Genomic DNA, 21813 nt, shown 5'->3' with positions numbered 1-21813 from the left:
AAAAAAACCCACCTTTTTTTCACCTATCCACTCCCTTCAAATGTTGGTGAAGTTCCGCACTGAATCTATTTAAGCTATCAACTTCTACAACAGATGGAAGTTTGTTCCAACAATCAACAATCTGCTGGCTAAAGGCAAACTTTGACGCAGCTATCCTACGACCATCTTTTCTCAATTGGAATTTATGTTCTCTCAGGTGATTATTCTGAGCAAGAGGAGGAATCCCATCAGCATTGAGCATGCCCAAACCATTCAGGGCTTTATACACCTCAAGCAGATCACCTCGCAGGTGCCTAATCCCCAGACACTGTAATTTGCAAAACTTAAGCCTTTCTTCGTAAGAGCAACCCTTTGTTCAGTTCACTAATCTTTTTGCCCATTTTTGTACTCGTTCCAACAGCTCTACATCCTTCTTAAAATGAGGCCTCCAGACCTGTATACAGTACCTCCAGTTCCTTTTCATTCTCTACCACTGTCAGTGTGGTACCACAGAGTTGATATGTTACTCTGGGATTACTGCTTCCCATATGCTTCCCAGAACCTGCAGATAAATGAACCACTAGGTGGCAGTGATCACAGTGTGTTGAAGTGGGATTTACTCAAGGAGGTAACTACCATCAGAGGTAAAGGGAAGGGTTTTTGTTTTCGTAAAGGCGACTATGATGGTCTGAGACAGTATTTAAATTCTATACAGTGGGACCAACTGATGATGTTACCAACAGCAAACTCAAAATGGGAAGCATTCAAGGAACTAATCTTGGAGGCTACCAGGCTTTACATACCAACTAAGAAATATTGTTCAAGGTTTAGGCCTAAATGGTTGTCAGATGAGCTAATGAGACATGTGGCAGAGAAGAAAAATGCATGGGATACATACAAATTAATGGGTGACATGGAAGCCTATGATAGATATAAGTTGGTCTGTAACCAAGTCACAAAGGAGATTAGGCAGGCAAAGGCAGACTATGAAAAATCCTTGGCAAAGGATGCAAAGAAAAACAGAAAAGAGTTTTTTACATACTTGAACTCGAAAAGGAAAGGGATGAATCAGATTGGTCCACTGGATATTGATGGTTCAACAGTTGAGGATCCTGCTCAGGTGGCTAACAATCTAAACGAGTATTTTGCATCTACATTCACGCATGAGGAGTTATTCAGGAAGGAGAATGATGTAGGTAAAGTAAACATTGGCAGTGAGCTGGATGATTTTGTAATAACTGAGAGGAAAGTGGAGGAGAGATTGTTGAGGATAAACATAAAAAAGGCACCTGGGGTGGATGGGATCTATCCAGTTATATTAAAGGAGGCAGCAAAGGAAGTATGCAAACCCCTAGCCATAATTATGAGAGCTTCTTTGGACTCAGGGGAGGTGCCCATAGACTGGAGATGTGCAAATGTAACCCCAATTCACAAAGGAGGATCAAAGGCTGACACAAGTAATTATAGACCTGTTAGTTTAACTTCTGTTCCAGGTAAATTAATGGAGGCACTGGTTAAAGAAGCACTGCAGGATCATCTAGACAAGAATTCAGTTATAGCTCAGACGCAGCATGGTTTTGTTAAGGGCAGGTCTTGCCTGACCAATTTGATTGGATACTATGATGTAGTCACAAAAGAACTGGATGCAGGGAATAACTTTGATATTATATATTTGGATCTTAGAAAGGCTTTTGATACTGTTGCACATGGAAGACTGCTGCACAAATTGGAGCAGTGTGGCATTGGAGGCAAATTGCTGCTATGGATAAGGGGATGGTTGAGTGGCAGAAGACAGAGAGTGGTAATCAATGGACACTGCTCAACGTGGACTAATGTTATTAGTGGAGTTCCTCAAGGTTCAGTGTTGGGTCCGTTGTTGTTTTCGGTGTTTATGAATGATATTGATGATGGGATATCAAGTTTAATGTCCAAGTTTGCAGATGATACAAAGGTTGGCAGGGTCGTTAAGGACAATACTGACGCTATGCTGCTGCAACAGGATCTGGAAAGGTTGAACAGATGGGCTGAGAGGTGGCAAATGAGGTTTAACATCGACAAATGTAAAGTGCTGCATATGGGAAACAGTAACCCCAGAGCAACGTATCAACTCTGCGGTACTACACTGACAGTGGTGGAGAATGAAAAGGACCTGGGGGTAATTGTGCAGGCAGATATGAAGTTCTCTGAGCAGTGCAGACGAGCTGCAAGAGTAGCGCATGGTGTCTTGTCAATGATATACAGGAATTTTTCTAGCAGGGATAAGGAGGTGATTATTCCCTTGTATAAGGCAATGGTAAGGCCACATCTTGAGTACTGTATACAGGTCTGGAGGCCTCATTTCAAGAAGGATGTAGAGCTGCTGGAACGGGTACAGAGAAGGGCAACAAGATTAGTAAATGGAACAAAGGGTTGCTCTTACGAAGAAAGGCTTAAGTTTTGCAAATTACAGAGTCTGGAGACTAGGCACCGGCGAGGTGATCTGATAGAGGTGTATAAGGCTTTGAATGGTTTGAGCATGCTCAATGCCAATGGGATTCTTCATCTTTCTCAGAATAATCACCTCAGAGGGCATAAATTCAAATTGAGGAAGGACGGATGTCGGATAGATGTGCGGAAATTTGCCTTTGGCCAGCGGGTGGTTGGTTGGTGGAACCGACTTCCATCACTTGTTGTTGAAGTTGATAGCCTAAACAAATTTAAAGCTCAACTGGACAGGTATTTCGAACAAACGGAGGGGTGAAATGGGAGTGGGTGTTTTTTTTTTTTTTTTTTTTTTTTTTTTTTGGCTGATGCTGAGTAAGCTTGCTTTCTTGCATCATATGCCTCTGCTAATGCTAATGCTAATGTAGTACTTTACATTTGTCAAAGTTAAACTTCATTTGCCACCTCTCAGCCCATCTGCTCAAATTTTCTAGATCCTGTTGCAGCAGTTTACTGTTATTAGTGTCATTAACAACCCTGCCAACCTTTGTCGTCTGAAAACTTGGACATTAAGCCTGATATACCATCATCAATATCATTTATAAATACAGAAAACAATGGATCCAACACTGAACCCTGAGGGACTCCACTAATAACATTAGTCCATGAAGAGCAGTGTCCGTTGATTACCATGCTGTCTTTTCCCACTCAAGCATCCTTTATCCATAGCAGCAATTTGCCTCCAATGCCACACTGCTCAAATTTGTGCACCAGTCTCTTCCATGTGCAAGAGTATCAAAGGCTTTTCTAAGATCCAAATATATAATATCAAAGTTATTTTTTGCATCCAGTTCCTTTGTGACTACATCATAGTATCCAATCAATTTAGTCAGACAAGACTTCCCTTTAACAAACCCATTCTGTGTCCAAGCTATAACTGAAGTCTTGTCTAGATGATCCTGCAATGCTTCTTTAACCAGTGCCTCCATTAATTTTCCTGGAACAGAAGTTAAACTAACAGGTCTGTAATTACCTGTCTCCCCCTTTGATCCTCCTTTGTGGATTGGAGTCACATTTGCACATCTCCAGTCAATGGGTACCTCATCTGAGTCCAGGGAAGCTTTCATAATTATGGTTAAGGGTTTGCTTAATTCCTTTGCCGCCTCCTTTAATATAACTGGATAGATTCCATCCAACCCAGTTGGGGCGCCTCCTTAGCCAAGTGGGAAGGAGCAGCAGTGCGTAGCACACGCTTCTTGATTAGACCGGGGTTCGAGCCTGTCACCACCAAATACGGAGGATGTGGAAAGGTCAGAAAATGACCACCACATATTCCCGGAGCAATATGGCCTTAGTTACTAATGCTCCTAAAAACCAAATAACAACAACAACCACCCCAGTTGCCTTTCTTGTGTTTATCTTCAACAATTTCTCTTCTACTTTACTCTGTTATTAGAAGATTATCTAGCTTACTGCCAGAGTTGAATACACCTCTGGCATTCCCCTCCCTGAATAATTCCTCATGTGTGAATGTCGATGCAAAATATTCATTTAGTTTGTTAGCTACCTGAGCAGGATCATCAACAGTTGAACCATCAATATCAAGTGGATCAATCAGATTCATCACCTTCCTTCTAGAGTTTACATTAGTAAAGAACTCTTTGCTGTTTTCCTTTGCACCCTTTACCAAAGATTTCTCATAATCTGCCTTCGCCTGCCTATCCTCCTTTGTAACTTGGTTACAGACCAGCTTATATCTGTTATAGGCTGATGTGTCACATGTTAATTTATATGTATCCCATGCATTTTTCTTCTCTGTCACATGTCTAATTAGTTCATCTGACATCCTTTTAGGCTCGAACCTTGAACAATATTTCTTTGTTAGTATGAAAAGCCTAGTAGCTTCCAAGATTGATTCTTTGAATGCTTCCCATTTTTAATTTGCTGTTGGTAACATAATCAGTTGGTTCTACCGTATAGAATTTAAATACCGTCTCAGACCACCGTAAGTCACCTTTACGAAAGCAAAAACTCTTCCCTTTACCCTTGATGGTAGTTACCTCTTTGAGTAAATCCCACTTCTGCACACTGTGATCACTGCCACCTAGTGGTTCCGTTATCTGCAGATTCTTGATGCATGAAGAATCACTACTGATAATCAGATCAAGAGTATTACCCCCTCTAATTCCCTCCCGAACATGCTGCTATAGAAAACAATCATCCAATAAATCCACAAAAGCCTTGCTAGTGTGTGAGTGACCTACCCACAAATTCCAGTCAATATCCAGGAAATTAAAATCCACCATTATAAGACACTCTCTAGTTTACTTGCCCATTCTATTTCTCCGCACAATTGCTCATTGTATTCATCAGATTCATTAGGCCTATATCACACACCTACTCTCAATTTTTCTTTCCCACTACTTATGTTACACCAAACAGACTCAGCATTGCATTGTCCACCAACATCAGTTGGATGCACTTCCTTAGATATTATGTATTTCTTAACTAACAGCATAACTCCTCCTCCCCTCCCCTCCTGTCCTGTCTATCCTTTCTGTACACATTGTACTCCCCAAATTCCAGTTCTGCACTGCTTATGTCTGTGTGACAACATGTCTCTGATATCGCAACAATATCTGCCTTTAAAGGCTTGACTAGCACTTCAAGCTCATCGAATTTATTAACTATACTCCTAGCAGTGGTGTACATGCAAGTATACATGCACCTGTTTCTGCTCTTAGTTACCCTAACACAGCCCATGTATTTACTTGTTACACTATTACTCCCAGCAGTCCTGGAATTTCCCATTGCCTTGCTTTCCAGGCTGCTTCTCACTTGCATTTCTATAGAAGTAGTGCAAGAATCACTTTTACCTCTGCCAGCGGCTACTGTTAATCTATTAGGCCGTGTTTTCCCCAAGCTAGCAGTTTTCTGACCCACCTAACTGTGCCTCGATAGCATCAGAAAATATTCTTGTACGCTTTCTATTTAAGTGTATCCCATCCCTGTATCCCATCCCTGTAGAAGCAGTCTTTCCTGTTAACAAGCACAGACCATGCTGAAAAAAATTCTACCCCTTGAGCCTTGCACAATTGCTCCAGGGCCGAATTGATTAACAAGGCTTTCATCATATACTCCCTCCTATCGTGTCTGGGTAGAATTGCAGACACTTTTGAATTCAACCCTAACTCACCGCTTTTTTTTTCATCATTGTCTTGTACTTTTTAAGTAATTCTGCCGATCTCCTACTCTTAATATCATTAGTGCCAACGTGCACAACAATATCCACCTTTGTGCCCTTAAAGGATGATATCTGCTCTACAACATCATCAACTTTTGCCCCTGGCGGACATACCATGGTCCTGTTCCATCTCTCCTTTTTGCACAATATGTTTCCCATTTCCCTAACAATAGAGTTATAGGCAACTCTACTTTGGGATCCGCGCATTCTGACTTGGGGTTGCCTGTGTGTTGCGTGATGTTCAAGAGCAAGCTCTGGCATGGGCAGCTGAGAGCTTGATGGACGAGGGCATCCACCCTGTCCTTCACGCTCTCATATAAGCCCATAACAATGCCGAGTTGGCACCTGATTTCCTCGCATTCCTTACATCGTGCACACACAAAGACATTCCCATTGGCAATATCATGTCCTGTTCCTGACTGCCCAAGAAACATCAAACAAGCAGTGCATTTCAATAGACTGTGTTTCAGAGGAGAACCGACCCCCTTCAGTTCTCCCCTGAGCCACAGCACTTAACACTAGTTTGAGCCTTTTGGTTTTCTGCTCTGGTCTGAGTTATGATTTCTATTCAAGTTCAATAAAATTCCCATACAAAAAAAATAAAAGTAAAGTGCAGCCATTATTAACCCACTGCAGGATGGAAGCTTCCTCAACAATTCATGGTGAGGGAAATGGACCATAATCTGCCACGCTGGTCCAGTGCGGGTTGGCAGATCGTCCGTATTCAGCAGTCAGAGGCTTGAACCCCGGTCTACTCAAAGAGTGTGTGCTACTGCACTCCCACTCCTGCCCACTCGGCTACGGAGTCCCATACAAAATATTACCCTAAACCTATATCCCAATGCAGTTGGAACACTATATATACATGTATTTCGGTAATGAATATTATCTCCGAGTTACGTTATATGATTTTCTTATCCCCTGTCAACTTATGTGTATTAATTTATGATGTTACATTTGTAATAACTAGGTCGCTAAATTACAATTCACTTGACAATGAAATTTAATAAGATTAATAAATTTTACTGATTAATTGATATTACTATACTTGCTATCTAGGTTTCCGTTAAGCCTAACGGTAGCACACGTGTCGTATAACAATGGCTGCAAGTTACGAACGGTTAATCTATGGACACGAGGTATTATGTGCTATCTAAATTCAAAATAAACCACGGAGCTTGACTAGGTCTAGGAGCTACTTATAGAAAATAATTTAATCTCACAGTTAAGTCACTTAAGCGGCTGAGTATAATTAAAAACTTTCATTTGCGGGAGCTGCAAACCTGTCCACATGTGGATTTGATACCCTTACCGATACTAAGTAATAACCTAAAAAATCTCTATCTAAATTCGACTTAAACTAAAATATTATTACTAGGAATATAAAGATACTAAAAAATAAATTAATATGCCAATTTAAGTCAATAAAAAAGCAAAAACTTCTCTATTTGCTGGAGCCGTAAAAACTTTGCCTGTTCACATGTACCCTCGCACCCAATGTTATAAATTAGATAGGAGTGAAAAATACACAAATTGCCAAAAACTATCATAACATATAGGATATTCACATTCTTTTTCTTTTTTTACAAACTACAGTACTTCCTATTTCTGCTATCCTCTCCTGTTTAGTTTGTGTATTTTTCTGCTCCCATTTCTGCACTTTTATCAAAATTTATTAGACTATCCTGTACTCCATCCATCCATGTCTTCCTAGGTCTTCTCCTTCTTCCAGGAGGTACCCATTCCAGGATAGCTTTTGGATACCTGTTTTCTTGCATCCATTTTACATGTCCATACCATGTTAGATGCTTTTCTTTGATGGTGTCAGTAATAGTCTTTTTCACTTCCATTTTTTCCCTTATGTCTTCATTCCGTTTTCTGTCTCTTCTAGAAGTTCCTGCTGAGCGTCTCCAAAAATCCATTTCTGTGGAGAGCAATTTGTTTTCCACTCACTTATTCAATGTCCCGGTTTCCGCTCCATACAATAGAAGACTTTGTACAATCGTTTGAAATATAAGTTTCTTTGTTTTATTTAGGATATTTTTGCTCCACAGAACAGAGTTTAACATGTTGATAGCCTTTCTGCCATCTGCAATTCTCTTATTGATCTCTGCTTGGGATGATCCATCACTTTGTAAGATTGATCTCAAATATTTGAATCATAGTCCTTTTCCGTTTGCTGAGTCGTTCCGAAAGTGCAGTTCGTTTTCATTTTCACTTGTAGGTCGTATAGCATTTGCGTATTTTTTACACTGGAGCTAGCCCATTGCAGCAACCCCCATCCTGGAGGGCCAGGGTATCTCTCTTAGTCTAGCCCCTACCCTTTGACCTGTCCGGCTTGGGAGGCCCTACCGACTTTGCTCCCCGGGTCATCGGGATATGCAAGCAACTCCACCGTGACAAGGTAGAGAATATCATCGGGGGAGGTGGAAAATACCATCCTCACTTTACGATTGTGTAACAATTTACACTTTATTACCTTGCCAATTTACAAAATTAACAGCATGCAGAAATTGCAACTAACATGATACGTGTGGAATAAAAAGTTTATGAAGCTTAAAAAAAAGGAATGAAGAGAAGATTCTGAAAATTTATTTGTTTTTTATATGTTTGAAAATTTCAGTCAAGCGAAATCACATTTCACCATAATAACATAAAAAACCCACCAATTCCAGCTATTGGTATTTTTGAAAATGCAATAACATTGAGTTTACTCCCCATTTATATTTGATTGCACTAACAGAAAAGCCCAATAAACCGGAAACTACAAATTGTTTTATGGTGAATTTTGATTCTTATAACCGAACATATGATAACAATGAAAGTGTAGTGCAATTTAATGATTTTAATTGGTAACTAATACAATTAGTTGTAGATTAGTTGAGCTTAGTGAAAATTTTAACTTCCAAGGTCTTGGAACGAATAACCAAAAAACAGAAACAGTGTTATTAGTTTCACATTACGATATTTTCACGGTATGACGGTGTCTCTGGAATGGTTTAATATCGTAAAGCAGGGGTACACTTTATTGTACAGCTATGTGCATGGTTTGAAATGCAGTATTTATGTATGTTTAACATTCATTTTTTGCAATTAATGTTCATATTTTTGATTTTGATACTTGATACTTGAAAAAAAAAAGAACTCATAAACTCAGGAACTCATAAAGCGAAAACTCGTAAAATGGGAACTGCCTGTACTTGGATTTCAGCAAAGTTTTTGATACTATTGCACATGAAAAAATACTGTACAAATTGGAGTACTATGGCATTAAGGGCTGTTTGCTACAATGGATAAAAGGATCGTTGAGTGGGAGAAGAGAGAGAGTGGTAATCAGTGAACGCTGCTCCTTGTGGACCAGTGTTACCAGTGGAGTATCCCAAGATTCAATGTTAGGCCCATTGTTGTTTTGTATGTTTATTAGTGATATTAATGAAGGTATATCAGGCTTAACGTTGAAGTTTACAGATGACACAAAGGTTGGCAGGGTTGTTAATTACAGTAATGACAGTATGCTACTGCAACAGTATCTAGAAAAGTTTGGCAAATGGGCTGAGAAGTGGCTGCTGAAGTTTAACATTGACAAATGCAAAGTACTGTATATGTGTACTAGTAACCCCAGAGAAATGTACCAACTATCTGGTGTTACACTCAGGGTAGTGGAGAATGAAAAAGACTTGGGGAATTTGTCCAGTCAGATACAAAATTTTCAGAATAATGCATACAAGTTGTATGCATTATTCTGGTAAAATGAAACTCGCCATTCTACAATTAGTTATTGGATTAATTATGATTTGGGATTTTAATTTCAAGCATCCCTAAAAATTTTTGATGGTTACATTTTAAAATATAGCATTTTATCTGCTTACCAATTACAAATGGCTTTTCAAATTCTCTCACAATATTAATGCATAAATGAGATATCAGATGCTCTACTGATATTTTATACTGTGTGGTAAAGCAGAATCATTTTGAAAAATGGAATTTTTTCGTCTTATCAGTTGTCATTTTGTTGGTATTAATCAATCTTTTGTTATTTTTATACACACATATTTGCATTAATAGTAGTTTGCTCATCCGTCACTTGTGAAATGTAAAAAAAGTCTCTCTTTATGGGTGAGAGCAATTGTGAAATTTTATCTCCTTTGTGAATATACATGATTATTTATGAATCTATCAGTTGCAATAAATTATTGCTTCTCAACAATAGTGCAATTTTTATTACCTTTCTTAATGGGTAAATAGATTTTATTTATTTTAGAGTATGTTTTACAAATGAAATATCTTACTGGTATATAATTAGGATTTTTCAGTTTTAATAAGTTTATCATTATTACTTGACTTGCTGTAGCGTTATTATTATTCTTATTTTTTTTTCCTCCTTGCTTTAGAAACCAAATTCCAGATCATCATTTGAATGCCATTTATGTATGTATCGCTGTTATGATGTGGCAGCTGCCCTGAAACATGCAAATTCAACAAATCATAAAATGAGAAAAGAGGTAAAATTTTAACTTTAACACACACAAGATCTAGATAGTATGACAATAAAATAGTAAAAAAATCACTTAATTAGGACACAGTATATACACCGATGAGCCAAAATGTTATGACCACCTACATAATATGATGTTGGTCCTTCGTGTGCAGCCAAAACAGCTCGTACCCGGCGAGGCATGGATGCTACAAGATTTCTAAATGTGTATTGTGGTATTGGGAACCAACACATAACCAGCAGATCCTTTAATTCCTGTAAGGTCCGTAGTTGCGACACCACAGATTTGGAGTTGCTGTTCCAACACAAACCACAGATGCTCGATGGGATTGATGTCTGGGGAATTTGGAGACCAGGGCAATACCTGGAAGTCTTCATGTTCCACAAATTAGTCTTGAACAATCCAGGCAGTGAGGCATGGTGCATTATCCTGCTGAAAGACGGCACCGCCAGAGAGGAAGACCTCTCTGGCGGTGCCATGAAAGGGCATACCTGGTCAGCAATGATGTTTAGTTAGGTGGTAGATTTTAGAGTGCCCAGCATATGGATGACTGGTCCTAGGGTATCCCAGCAGAACATCGCCCAAAGCATGACACTGTCATGCTTTGATCCCACGGTGCATTCAGGTGCCATTATTTCCCCAGGTAAATGATGCACTTGTACCTGACTGTCCACATGGTGCAACAGGAAATGTGATTCATCGGACCAGACGACCTTCTTCCAGTCACTCAAAATACAGTTTCAATGCTCGCGTGCCCATTGTATGTGCTGCTGCCAGTGAACCGTTGTAAGCATGGACACTCAAGAGTGGCCTGCGGCTACGCAGCCCCATTTTCAGCTGGGTTCGATGTACTGTGTGTTGTGACACATTACTCCGATTACCAGCATTCCAATTACTGGCAAATTGCAGCACAGTCGTCCTTCTGTTGCCATGTACCATCCGGGAGAGCCTTCGCTCACCTCAAGCATCGATGAGCTGTGGTTGTCCAACACCTCGCTGGTGGTTTGTGGGTTTTCCCTCCTCAGACCACTTTCAGTAGGTACTAACCGTGAGCATCCCACCAGCCGTGCCGTTTCGGATATGCTCTGACCCAGTCATATGGCCATTACAATTTGGCCTTTGTCAAACTCGTTTAAGTCCGCTGCCTTTCCCATCTGAAAAACAAGAGTTACGCTGATTAACTGAGCTCAGTATCAGGTGTTTTTTATACCGGTCCTGACCCGCGCACGTGCCATAGTTCACCTGCAGTTTCTTCAATTTGCATAACGACTCACTGTTCAAAATGTTTTGGCTCATTGTGTGTGTGTGTGTGTGTGTGTGTGTGTGTGTGTGTGTGTGTGTGTGTGTGTGTGTGTGTGTGTGTGTGTGTGTGTGCGCGCGCGTGTGTGTGTGTGTGTGTGTTATGTAGTTTATGAGCTAGTAGTCTTCAAATAACACATAGTTGATTCTTCAAAGACACTTTTTGATGGTTCACAAGTTTATAGAGAGCTGCTTCTCTGTTGAAAATGATCCTTGCTCTGGCAACTCAACATCAGACACTAACAAATTTAGCAGCTCATGTTTGTGACCTGATCAGGAGTGATCAATATTTGCAAAATTTGCAACGAAAACTAATATTTCTTAGTTTTCAATATTACAATATGTGTGTACATATCAGTCAATTTTAACAAGATTTAGGATTGTAGCACATTTATGTCTCTCATCCTCACAGATAATTATAGAGAGAGCCATATCTCACATCTTCATTAGTGTGCTGCTGCTGATCTACACTTTGTTTCTTCTTCCATTGTTAGTGATGATGATGAATCATGTGTGTCTGACTATGAGCCAGGAGCAAAAGCTCAGTCATCTCAGTTGAAACCCCCCCGTCTCCAAGTCTGGTCAGGGGGATCCGGGAGAAGACAATCTTGGATCAAATAATGATGTTCGTAGTATAGTATTTTTTGATTCACATAGAATCATTCATTATGAATCAGTTCTTCATGGTCAAACAATGAACCAAGAATAGTTCTACAGTGATTGTGCAGTGTTGTTTGAAGGAAACACCAAGAAAAGTGGGCTTCAGTGAATTGACACTTGCATTGCGACAATGTCCCTGATTTTTCCTTCAAGAATTTCTTGGGTACCCCAACACTGTGGTTCCCTATCTGCCATACTCAGCAGATTCTGCTTCCTGTGATAATTTTTGTTTCCTGAGTTTAATAGCCTCTAGAATGCTCATACATTTGTAAAGATTGGGAAAATTATTGAGAATTCAACACAAGAACTGTTAATAGCATGATAATGAATTTTGCCATCCTCCAATGGCTGCCCAGCTCATCCAATCTCAACCCAATTGAACATGATTGGGATGTCTACTGGAACAGGACATCCCAATCTTTGTACTTTGTTGCTAGTACCATCCACCTGACAATGTACAGGCATTACTAGACATATTATGCAACTCATGAGTAGCACTACTTCAGTACGCACTAAAACATCTTGTGGAGCCCAAGCCAAGATGTGTGTGAGTTGTATTATGGACAAAAAAGTAGCCCCTGTGAGGTATTAGGTAGGTGTTGCTAATGCAGAACCAACTTGGTGTAGTGGCCACCATAGCCAAATTGTCATATATGTGGGTACATAAGTACACATGCTTTGAGTGAAAATGGTTCAAGCCCACATGATTACTAAATACAATGCCTTTTTCTTGTATTTTTCTCCATCTTGTGAACTCCTTGATTGTGTGTGGTTGTTCCAGAGTATAAACAAAATTTATTTATTTGCATATAGTATGTATTAGTAGTAGCAAATTATGCAAGAAAGCAAGCTTATACAGCATAGAAAAAAAGATAAAAAACCTTCCCATTTCACCTATCCATCTCCTACAACAGTTTTTCTAGTTCTTCCTTGAATGTATTCGGGCTATTCACTTTTTTTTTTCTTTTACGAAAACACCAAACACAAGAGTTTGTTGTGATTTTTTTGGGACGGTACGCAATGGCACAGCATACTGGCAACTTTATTAACAGTGATGTGTGACATTTGGATGCAATGCACTTCGAAATTTGTAATATTCCGTACATTTTTTTCACATTTTACGTACTATTCAAATAAGCTTAAAATTATTTAATTAAATTTTAATTTTTTACTGTCTATTGTAAGATATTTACTATATAAAACTGTATAACCATTTTTATAATTCCAAATTACTCAGTCAGACCTCTGTTTAACGAAGTCCTTTTATAGCGAATTATTTTGAATTCCCCTTGGAAGTTACATTTAAAATAGTTTCTGTTGAGCAAAGAAAATTTTCGTATAGCGAACAGATTAGGAGAGAATTAACTCGGTATGCACTGTTTGCATTTCTGGCATTTTGGCAGTTAGTGCTGCAGCACAAATTAAGAGAGCTAAAGGGAATATCATTCTACAACTTGGTGGTACCTGGTAAAACTTATCCGACTACCTGTCCCACATAGAGAAGTCGCACTGGTCAAGAGTGAGCAGTTCAAGGTGTATTCCCAATGGGCTCTGGCCCACCTTCTACTGCAGTGGTGTCCAACCTTTTCCTGTACAGTGGCCATATTCAAAAAAATTCAAATTTAGATTTCTTTAGTGTGTTATATTTTCCATATCTTGTTGCATATAAAAGTAATATTGAAAATATTCAAAACTTTTATTAAGTACAATACACAATTACATTTACTGAACAAAACATTTTATGAGAAAATTTTTTTGCTAATTAACAAATTAAAAAATTTAATTTGTTAAATTTAATTAATTAAAAATTTAAAATGCTGTTTTACTTCACTTTCCTCGCGGAGAGAGGAGAGAATTAACTCGGTATGCACTGTTTGGACTCCTCAGTTAATCAACTGTAAGCACCCCGTTCAAGAATTAGAAAAGTGATTTTCTTTTACCCTGACAAATAATCATCTGTTTTGCAGAAGTGCGTTATCCACATTTTTCAATAAATTTCCCTATCTTTGTTTACATGGCACAGTACCTGAATATCCGAATGACACCGTCATTTTGGACAGTTTCAAAAAAAAGAAAAGAAAAAATTCAAATTTAAGATGTTGTTATTTGGCTTTTTTAGGAGCATTAGCAACTAAGGCCATATTGCTCCAGGGATATGTTGTGGTCATTCCCTGACCTTTCTGCAACCTCTGTATTTTGTGGTCACGGGCTTGAACCTTGGTCTAATCGAGAAGCATGTGCTACGCACTGCTGCTCCTGCTCACCTGGCTAAGGAGGCTCCTCAAATTTAAGAACTAGTGACAATACCGATGACGAGAGAAGGAAAATGAGGACATGGAAGGTATTAATTCTTCTAAACATGAATTGTTGGCATTTGGTGAAAATGAAGTTAGAAAATTATCAATTAGGTTATAGTTAAATGCAAATCAGGGATTTCGGGGATACCTAATTAATAAGAAGCTTTCGAAAGAATTGAAGCATTTGAAGAATGCTCCGAGTATAATACAAATTTTATCGAGTGAATGTGAATGAGGGTTTTCACAAATGAATCTGATTGCCAGCCGAACCAGCGCTTCGTTGATGACAAAAACAGTTTCTTAAAGCTGTAGGCCCACCGCTAACCTGCTTCAATCCAGCAAAATATGCTAATTGATGGCTGCTTTGGAAACATCATTCAGTAACTGACACACAAAGAGGAAGAAAAGAAGTCGGCATAGGGTGTCCGATGAGAAATTAATGAAAATTTGGAATATTCTACAAAAATTTTATTACGAAATTATTTTTACTTATGTTATTATTTTTTACTTATTTTACTCACATTTTACTTATTTTTTTATATACTTGAATAATAAATTTATGCTTAATAAACTGTGTTAATACACTTAATTTGTTGTTCTTATTCTAAAAACATTACTACTAAAGTAACAATATCAGGGGAAAAAAAAATTTTAGAGTAATTTTCACTTTTAATTTTCAGTTTTTCCTGATAGCAAAGAATCAGTATCGGCACCTATTTTTTTTTTTTTTTTTTTCAAAAAAAGCACTGGCTATAGTACTTTGCACTATAGCCAGTGCTATTTTTTGAAAAAAAATAGGTGCATTGGTTGGAAGCTGAGAAGTTGAAAAAAGATATTTTTTACATTAGACTTTAATTTCTGTAGACTGGAATTTTCATGAATTGCATATGAAGGTTGTTCCAGAAAACAGAAGTTGATAGAATAAATAAATGAGGGAAAAGAAAATTTGGTTCTGTGAGGTTGAAGTTGAACAGCAAAAGGATGTTAACTGGTTGCGACACATGTTTGGACTGCTTTTAAAGAGAGAGAGAGAGAGAGAGAAAGAGAGAGAGAGAGAGAGAGAGAGAGAGAGAGAGTGGGAATTATAGAAGCAATTTCAGTAGAACACTGACCATGGGAGTATCTATAGAAAAACATCTAGTAGAAACAGAACGTTTATGTGACAGAGAGTGGAGTGAGTCTGTTAAGAGATAAGTCATTAATTAATCTAATTTCCCTCTTTTGAATGGAAACTAGAAGCATGAGAGAGGGTTTGGGGGCACCACCCCAGATTCAGAAACAATATTCCATGATTGGGCGGATTTTCAATTTGTACAGCGTGAATAGCTGTTTGGAAGAAAAGTAATGCTGCGAATGAAAGAGAAAACCCAGTTTTTTAGATCGGGAGCAAACAGTGTTTGTAATGTGCTGATATCAGGAGAGAATAGAAGTCAGGTTAATCCCCATTAGAGATATATGATCTTGCCTAGAAATTGGAGTGTCACCAAAGATAAGCACAGGAGCAGAAGAATCCTTTTTTGCGAGATATAAGACAACTGACTTTTAGAAGGATTGAAATCAAATAAGTTATCTTTGTATTACTGGAGAATTACCTGGAAATCAGCATTTAAGAAATTGGTAGTGGATATAAGAGAAGTTGAAACTGTTTGAGCAGAGCAACATTTCTCAAACTGGAATATGCAATGCAATGTGCTATCATCAGCAAAACTATGGATAAGATTTCTAGTCAATGGAAGAAGGTCATTAATATACAAGAGGAAAAGAGTGGAAGAAAGAACTGAATCTAGAGGAATACCAACATTAGTGGAGAAATTAAAAGACAGAGAGCCATCTACCAGCATCTGCAGCGAGTGATCAGAGAGAAAACTGGTTATCCAATTCCAAAAAAACAGTTGGCAAACCATAAGATAGAAGTTTATTTAGAAGACCTTTATGCCAAAGATTATTTCAAGCCTTTGAAATGTCAAGAGCAACTGCTTGAGTTTCACCAAACTTTTACATTAAATTTGTTCAAGATGGGTAACATAAGCCAGAATATCACCAGTGGAACAACACTGGCGATCATTGATCAGATAAGATTTTAGATAATTTAAGAGTTAATTGAGTTCTCCATTACTTTAGAAAGAGTAAAAGCAATTGTAATGGGATTTGTTGCCCTTTTTAGAAACTGGCTGGATATCAGCAAGTTTCCAAGTGGAAGGAAAAACACCTTTTGAATAAGAAATCTAAAAATAGTGACACAGAACAGCAGTAAGTTCAGGAGCACAGGTTTTGAGAACGTGGAGAATACCATCTAGACTCGGAGCTTTGTTACCATCGAGATTCATCAAAATCTTTCTGACATCCTTTTGACAGAAGATCACAGGAGGCATTGAATGGAGCATGCTTGGAATGGTAGGAGGTGTTTACCAAGATCATTAATACAAGTTGGAAGAAAAATAGGGTGCTATCAAGTCAGCTTTATCCTTGGCTGAAGTGGTAATAGAACCATCTGATTTAGACAGAGGTGGGACAAAGATGGGTAAAAAGGTGTGGCCAATAGCGTTGGTAAGCTTTCTATTCTTAGCTTATTAAAAATCTAGTTTGGACTGACTAATAACTGCTTTACAATTGTTGTGAGCTTTGGTATAGGCAGAAAATGAAACTGAAGATTTGGAAACAATGCGATATGTAAGCCGATTATGATATATAATATTCTTCTCTTGAATGGCCTTAGTGTATTTATTGGAAAACAAAAATTTGGATAAAGGATGAGATTTTAAAGTGGAGTTTGGAATAAAGATTTCTATCCCTGGAGGATAATTTGACTGATACGATCTGAGCAAACATTGACATCAGAAGTTTTGAAACAGTAATCTGACCAAGGATAAGAAGAAAAGAAATCTCACAGATCATTCCATTTTGCATTCTTGTAATGCGAAACAACACAAAGTTAGGAATGGCCATGAGAGAAAGACTCCATTGGAGAAGAGACCTTCACCAAGTTGTGATCTGAGTATATAGAGGATCACTCAACTTGACCGTGTACTTAAAAAAGGTTTGTTTGTAAGAAAAAAATCAAGTGTATCGCTAGGGTTGTGTGAGGTCATTAAGTGGAAATGGACACCATTGAGATTACAGCTGAGAACACATATTTGTGAAATGAACAAGGAAGTGTTTGGAAAGTTTAGATCTTTTCACAGATAATTTCACTCCATTAGTTTGGCAATTCATGATGTTTTCAGTAGTTAGAAAAGGTGGGGGGGGGGGGCATGCTGCACGATGTACTTGTTAACAGAAGGGACTGCATCTACAGGAATGGGATACACTTAAATAGAAAGGGTGCAAGAATATTTGCTGATGCTATCGAGACACTGTTAGGTAGGTCGGAAAACTGCTAGCTTGGAGGGATACAAGGACTAATAGGTTAACAGTAGCCAAAGAGGTGAAAGTGATTCTTGCACTGCTTCTATTGGAATGAGCAGAAGCGTGGAAAACAAGATACAGGATATTTCAGAGACTGCTGGGAGTCATTGCGGTACAATTAAACACATGGGTTGTGTTAGGGTAGCTAAGAAAAAGAACAGGTGCATGTATACTTGCATGTGCACCAATGCTAGGAGTTTGGTAAATAAATTTGATGAATTTGAGGTATTGCCCAAAGCATCAAAGGCGGATATTGTTGGGATATCAGAGACGTGGTGTCACACAGATATAAGGAATGCAGAACTGGAATTTGGGGAGTACAATGTGTGCGGAAAGGATAGACAGGATAGGAAGGCAGGAGGGTTTATGCTATTAGTTAAGAAACACATAAAATCCAAAGAAGTGAAACCAGTCGACATCGCTGGACAGTGTAGTGTCGAGTCAGTTTGGTGTGACATAAGCATTGGGAGATCAAAATTGAGAGTAGGAGTGTGCTATAGGCCTAATGACCCTGATGAATATAATAAGAAACTGTACAGGGAAATAGAGTGGGCCAGTAAATCAGAGAGTCTTATAATGGAGGATTTTAATTTCCCAGATATTGACTGGAATTTGTGGGTTGGTCACTCACACACTAGCAAGGCTTTTGTGGATTTATTGGATGATTGTTTTCTACATCAGCATGTTCGGGAGGCAACTAGAGGGAGTAATACACTTGATTTGATTATCAGTAGTGATTCTTCATGCATTAAGAATCTGCAGATAGAGGAACCACTAGGTGACAGTGATCACAGTGTGCTAAAGTGGGACTTACTCAAAGAGGTAACTACCATTAGGGGTAAAGGGAAGGGTTATTGCTTCCGTAAAGGCGACTACGATGGACTGAGACAGTATTTAAATTCTATACAGTGGGACCAACTGATGATGTTACCAACAGCAAATTCAAAATGGGAAGCATTCAAAGAACTTATCTTGGAAGCTACTAGGCTTTACATACCAACTAAGAAATATTGTTCAAGGTTTAGGCCTAAATAGATGTAAGATGAACTAATGAGACATATGGCAGAGATGAACAATGCTTGGGATACATAAATTAACATGTGACACAGAAGCCTATGATAGATACAAGTTGATCTGTAACCAAGTTACAAAGGAGGTTAGGCAGGTGAAGGCAGATTACGAGAAATCTTTGGTAAGGGATGCAAATCAAAACAGCAAAGAGTTCTTTACTTATATAAACTGTAGAAGGAAGAGGATGAATCAGATTGGTCCACTTGATATCGATCGTTCAACTGTTGATGATCCTGATCAGGTAGCTAACAAACTAAATGAATATTTTGCATCGACATTCACACATGAGAAGTTATTCAGGGAGGGGAATGCCATAGGTGTATTCAACTCTGGCAGTAAGCTAGATAATTTTGTAATAACTGAGAGTAAAGTGGAGAAGAAATTGTTGAAGATAAACACAAGAAAGGCACCAGGGGTTGATGGGATCTATCCAGTTATATTAAAGGAGGCAGCAAAGGAAGTAGGCAAACCCTTAGCCATAATTATGAGAGCTTCCCTGGACCCAGGAGAGGTACCCATGGACTGGAGATGTGCAAATGTGACCCCAATCCACAAAGGAGGATCAAAGGGAGACACAGGTAATTACAGACCTGTTAGTTTAACTCCTGTTCCAGGGAAATTAATGAAGGCACTGGTTAAAGAAACACTGCAGGATCATCTAGACAAGACTTCAGTTATAGCTCGGACACAGCATGGTTTTGTTAAGGGAAAGTCTTGCCTGACCAATTTGATTGGATACTATAATGCAGTCACAAAAGAACTGGATGCAGGGAATAACTTTGATATTATATACTTGGTATATAATATCATATATACCTGGTATATGATATTATATACTTGGTATATAATATATCATATACTTTCGATCCTGTTGCACATGGAAGACTGCTGCTATGGATAAAGGGGAGGTTAAGGGGGAGAAGACAGAGAGTGGTAATCAATGGACACTGCTCATCGTGGACTAATGTTATCAGCGGAGTCCCTCAGGGTTCAGTGTTGGGTCCATTATTGTTTTCCGTATTTATAAATAATATTGATGATGGTATATCAAGCTTAATGTCCAAGTTTGCAGACGATACAAAAGTTGGCAGGGTTGTTAAGGACACTACTGATGCTATGCTGCTGCAACAGGATCTGGAAAGGTTGAGCAGATGGGCTGAGAGGGGGCAAATGAAGTTTAACATTGACAAATGTAAAGTACTATATATGGGAAACAGCAACCCCAGAGCAACGTGTCAACTCTGTGCTACACTGACAGTGGTATAGAATGAAATGGACCTGGTGGTAATTGTGTAGGCAGATATGAAGTTCTCTGAGCAGTGCAGATGGGCTGCAAGAGTAGCTCATTGTGTCTTATCAATGATGTACAGGAATTTTTCTAGCAGGGATAAGGAGGTGATTATTCCCTTGTATAAGGCAATGGTCAGGCCATATCTTGAGTACTGTATACAGGTCTGGATGCCTCATTTCAAGAAGGATGTAGAGCTACTGGAACGAGTGCAGAGAAGGGCAACAAAGTTAGTGAATGGAACAAAGGGTTGCTCTTACGAAGAAAGGCTTAAGTTTTGCAAATTACAGTGTCTGGAGACTAGGTACCGGCGAGCTGATCTGATAGAGGTGTATAAAGCCTTGAATGATTTGAGCATGCTCAATGCTGATGGTATTCTTACTCTTGCTCAGAATAATCACCTGAGAGGGCATAAATTAGGGCGCCTCCGTAGCCAGGTGGGAAGGAGCAGCAGTGCGTAGCACATGCTTCTTGATTAGACCGGGGTTCGAGCCCGTCACCACCAAATACGGAGTATGCGGAAAGGTCAAGGAATGACCACCGCATATCCCGGAGCAATATGGCCTTAGTTGCTAATGCTCCTAAAAACCAAATAACAAACAAACAAACATAAATTCAAATTGAGGAAAGACAGATGTAGGATAAATGTCCGGAAATTTGCCTTTAGCCAGCAAGTAGTTGGTTGGTGGAACAGACTTCCATCCCTTGTTGTGGAAGTTGATATCCTAAATAAATTTAAGGATCGGCTGGACAGGTATTTCGAACGAACGGGGGGGGGGGGGCGGTGAAGTGGAATTTTTTTTTTTTTTTCTGGCTAATGCTACATAAGCTTGCTTTCCTGCATCATATGCCACTGCTAATGCTAATGTAATGAAGTTTTTGGATATGGCGTACGCATGGTTAGAATAAAAAATTCAAAAAGAGCTATGAAGCCCAATATGTCCTGTTTTTTATAGTAATCTTTAAGGAATAAGTGAAAAACCTCATACCTTTTTAGTAGGACTGTTAATCTCGTCGCTGAATTGTGCATGTTTATAATATGAAATTATCCCCTGTACATAGTCATAAATCAATTAAGTTGATATAACTAATAATGAAAATGAAAATTAAAATAATCCTGTCTTCAACTCTCATATCTTATCAAGGGAATCGGAAAGAATCACAGAAAGAGGCGACCACCAACCTCCAACTAAACCAACGAACATCTCAAGTCGACATGAGAATTGAAAAGCAATTGGCGTGAATTGAGCAGATAAACTTAACACCACATCTCCTTAATATAACATTCTATGGTAGATACCTTGATGATATCCTAATAATTACTAATAAATATATAGTACAGAAGGTTCTTGACACATTTAATAACATTCATACTCGACTTAATTTCACTTTAGAAACGGAAATTCCGCATCAAAAAGCCATTAATTTTCTAAATTTTATGGAAACTAGGTTTAATGACTACATTATCTTTTAAAATTTATAGGAAGCCAACGAATACTGGGAAATTCTTACACAATTCTTACACAGAATCACCCTTTTGCTTATAAAAGGAGTATTATCTTTAATCAGTTTCAGAATGCATATAGATACAGCTCTACTCAAGAATCCTTATTAGCTCACAGAACTCACAAAAAGATTTTTAAATAGGGGTTA

General features: G+C 38.6%; 1 protein-coding gene across 1 annotated transcript in view; it reads left to right on the top strand.

Annotated features, from left to right (window-relative positions):
- LOC150077612 (terminal uridylyltransferase 4-like) overlaps positions 1–21813 on the top strand; it is a 753631-nt gene that overhangs the window by 100679 nt on the left and 631139 nt on the right. Inside the window, exon 3 of the mRNA XM_090385959.1 lies at positions 10036–10146. Within this exon, the coding sequence (XP_090242085.1) occupies positions 10036–10146 (111 nt within the window). The remainder of the gene's footprint in view (positions 1–10035; positions 10147–21813) is intronic.

Source organism: Mastigoproctus giganteus, chromosome 12, assembly GCF_048544385.1.
Source record: "Mastigoproctus giganteus isolate SK-2022 chromosome 12, ASM4854438v1, whole genome shotgun sequence".
Lineage (NCBI taxonomy): Eukaryota > Metazoa > Arthropoda > Arachnida > Uropygi > Thelyphonidae > Mastigoproctus > Mastigoproctus giganteus.
Note: the sequence above shows the minus strand (reverse complement) of the source record. Positions and strands in the feature narration are given on the sequence as shown.